The sequence below is a fragment of the Microcebus murinus genome, chromosome 7 (genome assembly GCF_040939455.1).
Source record: "Microcebus murinus isolate Inina chromosome 7, M.murinus_Inina_mat1.0, whole genome shotgun sequence".
Taxonomy (NCBI): Eukaryota; Metazoa; Chordata; class Mammalia; order Primates; family Cheirogaleidae; genus Microcebus; species Microcebus murinus.
The window spans coordinates 4,043,524-4,055,628 of NC_134110.1; the positions used below are offsets into that span (position 1 = coordinate 4,043,524).

Sequence of the window (12,105 nt, forward strand, 5' to 3'; positions counted from 1 at the left end):
CCCATCCCTGCCTTCTTTTACATTATATGAACAACTTTTAGTATTCCTCTTTAAATTACATTTTGTGGTTTTGTACTATATCTCTTTGTATAGCATTTTAGTTGTTGTTCGGGGGCTTACAGTATACATTCTTAACCTTCCACAGTCTACTTAGAGTCAATATTTTACCACTTCAAATGACACATAGCAATCTTACCACCACATAGGTCCCTTTAGCCTCTCTTCCTTTATGTTCTACTTTTGTTATATATTGCATCTACATACATTAATATACATTAATATTGTGTGCATCCAGCACACAATATTATATTTTTTACTTTTTACCCTCAAACATATTTTAAAGAAATTGGTTCATGCCTGTAATCCTAGCACTCAGGGAGGCTAAGGCAGGAGGATCACTTGAGCTCAGGAGTTTGAGACCAGCCTGAGCAGGAGCAAGACCCCACCTCTACTAAAAATGGAAAAATTAGCCGAGCGTTGTGGCATGCACCTGTAGTCTCTGCTACAGCCTCATGAGGCTGAGGCAGGAGGATCACTTCAGTCCAGGAGTTTGAGGTTGCTGTGAGATATGATGATACCACTTCACTCTACTTGGGGCAACAGAGAGAGACGCTATTTAAAAAAAAAAAAAAAAAAAAAAAAACTCAAGAGGAAAAAAATAATCTCTTCTATTTACTCAGATATTTGCCATTTCTATAGCTCATCCTTCATTCTTTTTTTTTTTTTTTTGAGACAGAGTCTCACTTTGTTGCCCAGGCTAGAGTGAGTGCCGTGGCATCAGCCTAGCTCACAGCAACCTCAAACTCCTAGGCTCGAGCGATCCTTCTGCCTCAGCCTCCCAAGTAGCTGGGACTACAGGCATGCGCCACCATGCCTGGCTAATTTTTATATATATATATCAGTTGGCCAATTAATTTCTTTGTATTTATAGAGACGGGGTCTCACTCTTGCTCAGGCTGGTTTTGAACTCCTGACCTTGAGCAATCCGCCCGCCTCAGCCTCCCAAGAGCTAGGATTACAGGCGTGAGCCACCATGCCCGGCTTCATCCTTCATTCTTAAGGCTGCAAGTTTCCTTCTGGTATCATTTCCCTTTTGTCTGAAAATTTTACTTAATTCTTTTAGAACAAGTCTGTTGACAGTGTCTTCTCTTCGTTTTCCCTTTATCTGAGAATGTCTTTACTTCACCTTCAATACTTAAAGATATTTTTGTCAAATGTGGAATTATAGGTTGAACATTCTTTCCTTGTAGCATTTATTAATAAAAAATGTCGTTCCACTTCCTTTAGGCCTCCATTGTTTTGGATAAGAAATCTGTAGTCACTCAAATCATGTACCCCTGTAAATAATGCATTATTTTTCTCTGGCTACTTTCAAGTTTTTCAATGTCTTTACTTTTCAACAGTTTGATTATTATATTTCTGGGGGTGGAATTCTGTGGGCTTATCCTGTTTGGTGTTTGCTGAACTTTTTGATCCATAAGTTTGTGACTTTTGCCAAATTTGGGAAATTTTCAGCCATTATTTCTTCAGTTGTTGTTGGGTTTTTTGTTTTTTGTTTTTGTTTTTTGCATCACATACTTTCTCCTCTCCTTCTGGTTATCCAATGACTCAAATGTTTGACTTCTGATATTGCACCATAGGTAGGTCCCTGAGACTCTGTTCATTTCTTTTTTTATTTCAGTATATTATGTGAGTGTTCATTTATTCTTCTGATCTTTTTTCTACCTCTCTGTTGTTCAGATTGAATAATTTCTATTGACCTAACTTCAAAGTCACTGACTTTTCCTTGTCATCTATGATTCTGCTCCTATGCCCAACCAGTGAGCCTTTTCATTCAGTTACTGTATTTTTTGGTTCAAAAATTAACATTTGGTTCTTCTTTATATCTTCTTCTTTGCTGATACTTTCTATCTTTCCATTCATTTCTGGAGTGTTCACCCTTCCTTGTCACACTTTTATAGCAACTGCTTTATAGTCAGATAATTCTAACATCTATGTCATCTTGGCACTGGTGTTCTTTGATTGTCTTTCTCGTGCAAGTTGAGATATTCTAGATTTTTAATATACCAAGCAATTTTTACTGTATCCTGGACATTTTGAATATTTTGAGACTATGTTTCTCATTTAAATTCTATGGAGAATATTAACATTTTTTTTCTTAGCAAGCAATCTACTTGGTTGTGTTCAGGCTGCAAGTTTCATTCAGCCCTCTGAGGTTGTAGTTTCAATGTCAGTTCCATTTTCAAAGACTTTCTAGTGCTATGTGGATCTGCTCTCTGTGTGTGCCACCCAGTGGCTAGTCTGGGACTTGGATGCTGGTCTGTTAGTTTCATTCTCAAAGTTTTTGATATGCTGCTCCAAATCAGATCCACATATGAACAGCTTGAGAATGAACCCAGAAATGTATAAAGAGTTTATAACCTTAGAGGTCATTAATGACTCTCAGAGGTCATTTTTCCAAGTTTCTCCCTCTCCATGATCTCCCCAGTACTTTCTAGGTCCCCAGGGCTCCCTCTGTCAGTCTTCTGGCCAGAGAGCTGAGGCTTCATTTACCCCTCTTTGCCACATATCTTCACACATGAGCTGGTGCCCTGGAGTAAAGAGGAGACCCAAGAAACAGAAGGAAAAAAAGCAATGGGGGTTCACCCCACTCTCTTAGGACCACAGCCCCTCTGAATGGAGGGGAAGATTATCTTCCCTCAAAGTTTTCGGCACCTGTGGCCTCTACTGTTACCACTGTCACTACCAAGAGATCCTCTTCCCATTCCTCAAGCCTGATCCTCCTATAGCTCTCTCTGTCCATGTTGATGCTTATTTCTGGGTTTCAGACTGCATTAAGACCAGACCAGGATGTACCAGAAGGAAAAAAAAAAAAAAGGTAAATACTGCTGGTTCAGTGGTACTTGGAATTCCAGTCTTCCACAGTCTGTCTCCTACTATTTGCTTTTCAGTGTTTTCAAACAGCTGTAAACAGCTGTACCATATATTTTGCCTAAACTTTTAGCTACATTCAATGGGAGATACAGGATGGAGTATATTTACCCATCTCATCCAGAACTGAAACTGCCATAACCATAATAACTGACTTAGTATTAGTTATTATATTTTTTAGTTCAGGAATTCTAACTGGTTCATTTTCAAGTCTTTGCCACTTTTTATGCTTTCTAGTTCCTTGCTGAAATTTGCAATCTTGTCTTTTTACCTTCCTCAATGTGGGAAGTATGGTATAGCTTTATAGTTCATGTCTGATAATTCCAAAAGTTGGAACCCTGTGGCTAATTTCCACAGTCTGTTGTTTTTGCTAGTTCTTTTTCATGTTTTCTTCTCTCTGCTTATCTTCATTTTGTGCCAAATATATTTGAAATATATATAATATATTTTAAAACTAGTTTGAGGCTTAAGATGATGCTGTCATCCTTCAGATATGAGATATGATTTTTATTTGCTTCTGCCAGGTGCCTCAGGGCACTAGGTATCTTGAATCACCTTAATCTAATTTAGGGATTGAGATATTTCTTAGTCACCCAGATGACTCAGAGCTCATCAATACTTATGACAGTAATTTACTTCTGGTTTCCCTTACTCTTACGGTGCAAACCTTCAGGGTCCCACCCCAAAGCCCAGGGCATTTACAAGGGTGTCCAATCTTGAGACAACAGACTCTAATTTTTGTCTCCTTAGTCTCATGAGACTATTTAAAATACTTAGTCTCTCATTATCCTCTTTCTGGCATGGCAAACACCCCCAGGACAAAAGCCATGCCAAATGCTGGGCCCAACATCTAGATTTCCATCTCCTCTCAAATCCTAGCCTAGTGATTCTACACTTTGTTAGCTCTCCAATGCCTGCAAGGTGATATTTTATATTTTGCCCAGCTTTTCTAGTTGTCCTCAGTAGTAAAGTTCATTTGAACTAACTAACCAGCACTACTAGAAACTGATATTGAATAAATGTTAGTTCTCTCCCCTTTCTGTCTCACCCCTAACCCTAGATGTTACAATTGATTCTAAAAAAAAAAAACCAGAGCAAAACACAAGACAAAGTGTTGAGAAGCTTTTGATGCACTTAGGCATTAAAGTTAAAACAGGCTGGTTTTATACTCCCTGTCTAGCCTGCCACCTTACCTTTGCATAATGCTAGTCATCCTTCCCAGAATGTCTTCCTTTATCTTTCACATATCTAATTTCTTTCTATCTAGGAATATTATGGGCATCCTTCCATATTTAAAAAAAATATTCATATTTTTCTAATATGGCATTTCTAGCAATAAATCTTCTACATCTCCCAAGCAGTCTAGCCTCTTCCTAGATACCTTCCAGAGAGGCATCTAGGTGACTCCAGACCATACCATCCTCCCTCTCTGGAAGTTCACTGCAGTTATCATTCATTGTCTTGTGTGAGAGTGTTCCCCTCAATTCAGTAGATAATGCCTCAAGGCAAGGATCACGTCTCCCTCAATCCATTCAACAGCTCTCAGAAGATACTTATATTCACGTGTTACCTGAAAACCAAGGAGCCCTTATTGTGAGAGAGGAGTTACCACATCTTGGGATGATCATCTTCAGGACCTACAGGGTTTCTCAAGGAGACACACTCTTAGGTCCCACAGCATTCAGCAGAGCTCTCCCATACCTACACTGTCCCCACCAAGGATTCGGGCAGAGGGGGCATTCTACCATGTCCCCACACTCCTATACCTCAACTCCAGAGATCTGATGCAGTCTCAGAAAAGATCCCAGGTTAGGATCTAGAAAGCAACCTTTGAGTGCACTGAGGGCCAGTTTCCACTTATCAAGTACCTTTAGGCAAGATTGCTTCTGCCCAGGGAAAGAGCTGTCTGAACAGCATGGCTGGACTGGAGGAGAGGATCGCTGGACATTCTTAACAACCCAAGAGGCCCCAGCTCTAGCATCTGCTCCTCATCCATACCAAGCCTAACTCAAGCTTCCAGAGTTACCCCTTATTCCCAGGAAAGAAAATCAAAGACAAATCAAAGAAAATCAAGACAGAGTAAGGGAGTACTGGCATCATATCCCGGAAGCAGAGACTCTCCAAGTACCTAACCCTAACAAGAGACATGCTGAGCCTATGTGAAGACAACAACAGAACTTAAAAAGAGATAAGAAAGAAGATGCGAATTGTGGATATAAATACCGTGCTCCCAAATGAGGAAGTTAAGTATTAAGAGATTGGTTTTCCCTATTAGTTCTTCTGCTTAATGCAATCCCAATCAAAATACGAACAGCACAGAGACAGAAAGATTAGTGGTTGTCTGGGTCTAGGGACAGGAGCAGGGATTGACTGCTAAAGGAAATAGGGATCTTTCTGGGGTGATGGAAATATTCTAAAACTGGATTGTGAAGATGGTTGTGCAACTCTGAATTACCTACATTGAATTAAATTACGTAAATTTTGTGGTACATAAATTATACCTCAATAAAGCTATTTAAAAATATGTGTGTGTGTGTGTGTATATACACACACACATACACACACACACACACAGAGCAAGTTTTACTATTAATAAAAAAGCATTTAAAATGCAAATCTGGGCCCGGTGTGGTGGCTCATGCCTATAATCCTAGCACTCTTGGAGGCCGCGGTGGGTGGATCTTTTGAGCTCATGAGTTCCAGACCAGCCTGAGCAAGAGTGAGACTTCGTCTCTACCAAAAATAGAAAAAATTAGCCGGGCATGGTGACGCATGCATGCCTGTAGTCCCAGGTACTCGGGAGGCTGAGGCAGAAGGATCGCTTGAGCCCAGGAGTTTGAATTGCTATGAGCTAGGCTGATGCCACGGCACTCTAGCCAGGGCAACAGAGTAAGACTCTGTCTCAAAAAAAAAAAATGCAAATCCACCTTTAGTTATCCATAAAAGGATTTAAGAGATTTTATGATCTTGTTAAAAATAATTCATCAAGGCCAGGCATAGGGGCTCACTTCTGTAATCCTAGCACTCCGGGAGGACACGGAAGGAGGATTGCTTGAGCCCAGGAGTTTGAGAGTTTGAGGTTGCAATGAACTATGATGATGCCATGGCACGAGGCAGGCCAACAGAGTGAGACTTTGTCTCAAAAAGTAAATAAATAAATAATTTAAAAATGAATAATTCATCACTTGTTTAATATGTAGTTTTTAAACATGGTGCACATAAAGATATAAGGTAAAAAGAAAAAAATGGCATCTGGGAGTTTGGAGCATTTCAAACAATGATTCTAAAGTTTTCCAAGAGGAATAAATAATGCTAAGAAAAATTTTAAAAGCTGTGTAAGGCCGGGCGCGGTGGCTCACGCCTGTAATCCTAGCTCTTGGGAGGCTGAGGCGGGCGGATTGCTCAAGGTCAGGAGTTCAAAACCAGCCTGAGCAAGAGCGAGACCCCGTCTCTACTATAAATAGAAAGAAATTAATTGGCCAACTGATATATATATAAAAAATTAGCCGGGCATGGTGGCGCATGCCTGTAGTCCCAGCTACTTGGGAGGCTGAGGCAGAAGGATTGCTTGAGCCCAGGAATTTGAGGTTGCTGTGAGCTAGGCTGACGCCACGGCACTCACTCTAGCCTGGGCAACAAAGCGAGACTCTGTCTCAAAAAAAAAAAAAAAAAAAAAAAAAGCTGTGTAAGAACTTGCCCTGCCAGAAATCAAAGCTATAAAAATTAAAACAAGATTATCTTGTAAGAATCAACAGATTAATAACTTATAATATATGCATATGTAGGAACTAAAATAGGCTCTAGTATTTATAAAAATTAGTTTATAAAGAAAGAATGATGAAGTAATACATAAGGGTTGAATTGTCTACAAATCATGTTGGGGAAAATTACCTATTTATTAGTCTAAAATCAAGGCAGAGACTGATGCTGTATTATAGACACAAATTAATTCCAGATTAATTTAAAAGTCATATAAAAGTATTCAAACAATAAAAATTAGAAAAAAATACAGATTAGGCCGGGCGCGGTGGCTCACGCCTGTAATCCTAGCACTCTGGGAGGCCGAGGCGGGCGGATTGCTCAAGGTCAGGAATTCAAAACCAGCCTGAGCGAGACCCCGTCTCTACCATAAAAATAGAAAGAAATTAATTGGCCAACTAATATATATATATAAAAGATCAGCCGGGCATGGTGGCTTGTGCCTGTAGTCCCAGCTACTCGGGAGGCTGAGGCAGGAGGATCGCTTGAGCCCAGGAGTTTGAGGTTGCTGTGAGCTAGGCTGACGCCACGGCACTCACTCTAGCCTAGGCAAGAAAGCGAGACTCTGTCTCAAAAAAAAAAAAAAAAAAAAAAAAAATACTTAATTTAGAATGGGGAAGGATCGAAACTAGCAGCTTTTCAGGTAAAAGAAAAAAAGAACAGAGAAGGAAAGCATAAATACTATGGAAAAAATCGTTCAAATATTCATACTGTGGCATCTTATGTAGCCATTAAAATGAAACTTTTCCAACAATTCTTAGAAACCATGGGGAAATACTCATGAAATAATGAGAACTAAAGAAAGCAGGACATAAAACTCAATCGAGTAACAGTACAAACTAAATTTTTAAAACAATAAAAACAAACTAAATATGCACATAAAAAAGATTGGTAGATACACCAAGATGTCCCATCAACACTTGGACAATGGTTACCTCCGGATGGTAGACTGAAGGTGAATTTTTACTTTCTCCTTCAAATGTACAGGGTTTCCTCCATATTTCTACTAGGACCATTTGTTTCTTTTATAATCAGGAAAATAACTTTTTCCCAGAAAGAGTTGGTAGGACAAGAATACGAAAAAACGACCAAATTCATGCACTGAAAAGGTACAGCTTAAAAATATACACGCATTTTTCACATGTATGATACATCTCACAATTTTTTAAAGTTTAGAAAAATAAAATAAAAACCATACAGTTTCTGCAGGAGCAGCAGAACCACCACCAGACAACCTCTCAGGTGCCCGCACTGCCTGACCACCCCCCGACCTTTTGGAGGTAAGGAAGGGGATGTGGGGGGCTGGCACGTCCCCCTCTGGCCCTGCCAGGTGGACACTGCCGTCCTGGTGTGGCACTCCCCACCCCTGTAGGTGGAGAAGCCAGATCTGTACCCAGACTTGGCAGCCAGCCTGGGCACTTCCGCGGTGAGCTCCCTGGGGCCTCATAGGCCATCTTTTCCCAGAGCCCCTGCGGTCGGGCCTGTGGGCTGGCGGGTTCGGGGAGCAGCCCTACCAGGTTTTCTTTGGGCCACGGTGGACTCACCGCACCAGCGGCTGAAATCGCCCGATACCATGCACAAGGCTGGCAAGAGTCATGAACAGATTCCAGAGGCTGGTTTGAGGTCCCTGCGGTTTGCTCCACTCCACAGCTCTCTCAACCACTTCCCACAGTCTGCCCTCAGCACCCTCTGAACTAAAACCATGTCCCATGGTCACCCTCGACACTGGTCTCTCCCTCTTCCCCTCCCAGCTCCCCACAAAGCATCTTTTTTCCTTTGCCCTCCATGAGGTGCTGTATCAGTGTGTTCCTCGTGTGTTTCCCTTCACTGTTCCAAGAAACCACACGTCCTCTGCCCCACCCTTGTGAAATGCTGCTTCTGATGCCTCTCCCGCGCCCACCACCGCCCCCCTCCACACCGGGACTCAGGGCTCCTGCTCCCTCCATCCCAGAAAACGGTCTCATCTCAGTTCCCACCCAGACCAGGGGCTGTCTCCACTTAGGGTTACCAGATTTAACAAAAAGAAATACTGGACACCCAGTTAAATTGGAATTTCAGATAAATGACCAATAATTTCTTAGGATAAATATGTCCCATCTATTTTATCCACCCCACCTCCGCTTTTGAAACGCTTTTTCTTCGGCCACTCGTGAGAAATACTGTCTTATTTCTAGCTATGAAACACTGTTTCCCTAAACCCCTATGAAATATTGCCCTCTCTGACCGGAAACAAGAAATAATGAACAAAAGAGACAACTGTCCCTTCCCTCAATCCTCTCAATCCCGCTCCTCAGTTTCCTATGCTGTCACCTGTCTTCTTCTTTCTTTGATTAATGGACACCCCTCTACCCTTGTCTCCACATAAAACATCATCTTTTCTCTGTTGGCTACCTGCTCCCCAGAAAATGATGGCATTCCTGCTCCCAGGTGAACCCTTTGCCTCTGTCTCCCACCACAGTGGATCTTATACCAACTGAAATTTTTTTTTTTTTTTTTGAGACAGGGTAGGAGTGTAGTGGCATCATGACAGCTCACTGCAAGCTCAAACTCCTAGGCTCAAGTGATCCTCCTGCCTCAGCCTCCCAAGATGCTGGGACTACAGGTGTGTGCCACAATGCCTGGCTAAAGTTTCTATTTTTGTGTGTAGAGACGAGGTCTCACTCTTGCTCAGGGTGGTCTCGAACTCCTGGCCTCAAGCAATCCTCCTGCCTCAGCCTCTCAGAGTATTAGGATTACGAGCACGAGCTACCGCACCCGGCACACCTGCCATTTATTTACTTTTCAGTGGGCACAGACCCTGTGGTAAGCACCCCGATTCTTACAACAGCCCTGTAAAGTAAGCGGTAGTATTATTATTCCAATTTTACAACTTGCCCAAGATCACACCATGTCAAGGGTAGTCAGATTTGCAGATAGGTATAATCCGACTCTAAAACCTTAAACAGGGATTTAACTAGCATTTCCTAGACATTCAGTATTTTGAAGAATCTTCTAATGAGCATTCATGTTGAGAGCCACTGTACACCACAGCACACTGCTGCTCCTCAGTCTCCCGCAAAAAACACCGGCCTCGGCACAGCCAGAACACTCTCCACTGGCCCCTGGGAACGTCATCTTCCTCCACCTCCCTATGGGCACAGTCCCCTTGGCCATGAACTCCCACCCTCTCAGAAGAGAGGGTCAGGGTCAGGCTGTGCTGCCGCATGCCTGGCATCTGCAGGGCGGCTGGGGTGAGGGCCATGCCTGTGGTCCCCGGCTCCTGGCACCCCATCCCCTCCCCACCCCTCCTATAAATAGCCCGCTGTTCACCGGCTGCCGAGCCCTTGCAGCAAGAGTTTCCATGAGGTCAGTGCCCAGAGCAGCCTCAGGGCACCCGCACCCGCACGTACCTCTCCCGGAGTCCTGTGGCCTGCCCGCCCCTGCAAGGGGCTGTCCCGGGTGCTGTGTCTCCGGCGGGCAGGAGGTGTCGGCACCTGGGCAGAGGCCTGAGGCGGCGCCTTCCCTGAGCTCTGGGCCTCGCGCTCTGGAGCTTGGCCCGGGGCAGACGCGGGCTTGCCTTCGGCGGTGGTGGCGGCGGGCTCCCCTCTGGGCTGCGGGGGGGCAAACCTCTTCCTGTTGAAAGGCCTGGTGGGCTGCGGGGCCGCGGCGGGGGCGGGCTGGCCGGGAGCAGCGGGCGCCCCCTCACCTCTAGCCTTGCTGGGCGCCTTCCCCGAGGGGACCTCGCCAGCTGCCCTGACACCCGGGGGCTGGGGCGCGTCCCCCTGCGGCCCGACCGCGCGGGTGCTCTCCTCATACAAGTCCTTCAGGGAGAAACGCCCCTCCGGGGCTGGGGCTGGGCCCGGGGCCTTGTGTCGGGGGCCCAGGGCAGAGGCTGGCTTGCTGGCACTACCTGACCCCGGGGGCGCAGGCGCCCGTGCGGCCCTGCCTCCCGGCTGGCCCTGGGCCTGCTCGGCACCCCCGGGCCCCGGCGTCGCGCAGGAGTCAGGCTGGTCTGAACTGGGGACACGGTTTTCCACAGAACGGTGGCTTCGGGCGGCCTTCTCTAACTCCGGCTTCCGCGGGCCTTGCTTAGGTTCTTCATCCTTCTTTTTCTTCTTGGCCCCCGACTCCTTCCTGGGGGCTCGCTGAGGCCCCCGCTCCATGGCGTCGCAGAGGTACGACAGCAAGCCACGCTCGCCGCCCTCCCCGTTCTCCGGGGCGGCCTCGCCATTGGTCGTCGCCTCTCCGGGCGCAAAGCCGTGGATGAGGCCCAGCCCCGAGCGCGGCGCGGCCTCGGCCTCTCCCTCGGGCCTCGCCGCCGCTGCCGCCGGGGTGCCCGCCTCGGCCTCCCGGGCCGGCCCCGAGGGCGCGGGCGCCTGGGCCCCGCTCAGCCTGCGCTTGCGCTGGAAGCGGTCGGGGCTGAGCTTGCGCAGCGCGTCCGCCTCCCCCGCCGCCTCGCGCTCGTGCTTCCAGCTCTGCTCGATCTCGCGCAGCTTCGCCGCCGCCTTGCGCTTCAGCTTGGCGAACCAGCGCTGGTGGATCTTGTACTCGGTCATGGTGCCCACCTCCAGGACGCCCGAGCAGGACACGATGCCCTTGGTGTTCCGGGCCGAGGCCTGGTAGATGGCGGCGTCTTCTTCTCGACACCTAGAGGTAGGAGCGTGAGGTGCCACCCGACCCGGGGTCCCTGCTCCCCTCTCAGCAAGTCCTGCCGGGTGCCACGCCCACCTCGGATGTCACCACATGCAACACCCTCCATTACAGTTGAGGAAACTGAGGCTCGCAAGAGGGTTGCAGCTGGCCAAGGTCACACTGTCCCAGGAGGGATTAGACGTGGGGCCCAGGAGAGCGCCCTTCAGAAGCAGGTGACCAGAACAGCCCCTTGTGAAGTAATGATGACACAGTTGCTTTTTTTGGCCGCTGACCTCATGGAAAATGTTTCTGTGGGTCAGGACCTCCTCTGGTTGCACTCAGCTCTCCGACTGTCGGAAATACTCCCACCCTGGCCTTAGGAGATCCCAGACTCTGGCAGGCAGACGCGCTTCACCAGGAGGCCCAACTCAGCACCCCTGCCCGCCACCCCCACACGGTGCCTGGGCACCTCCATCCTGCCAACCCGCTTTCCCAGGGCAGGGTCCCCGCCCTCACCTGTACAGCTGCAGGGTGTGGCGGTTGCCCTGATGAGTGATCTCATATTTTGGCAAGCCGCAGTAGCGGTCCAGCTCTATGTCATCCTTGTACCAGGTCACCTCTGGTTCCGGGTATCCTGAGAAGGAAACAGGAGATTGGGTTGCAGAAAGGCCAGTCCCAAAATAGTGGGAGGGGAGGATAGCAGTCCATGGCTTCCCCAAACCACCTGTAGAGACTGGACAGAACCAATTGCCCCAGGCTTGGTGACAACAGGGCCACTGTATGTCTCAGCTTATTTTTAGAAAC

At 46.6% G+C, this 12,105-nt stretch overlaps 1 protein-coding gene across 1 annotated transcript in view; it reads right to left on the minus strand.

Annotated features, from left to right (window-relative positions):
* ALPK3 (alpha kinase 3) overlaps nucleotides 1–12,105 on the minus strand; it is a 53,632-nt gene that overhangs the window by 19,612 nt on the left and 21,915 nt on the right. The window contains exons 4-5 of the mRNA XM_020289116.2: nucleotides 11,818–11,935; nucleotides 10,080–11,316 (exon numbers count right to left, since the gene is read on the minus strand). Of these exons, the coding sequence (XP_020144705.2) occupies nucleotides 10,080–11,316; nucleotides 11,818–11,935 (1,355 nt within the window). The remainder of the gene's footprint in view (nucleotides 1–10,079; nucleotides 11,317–11,817; nucleotides 11,936–12,105) is intronic.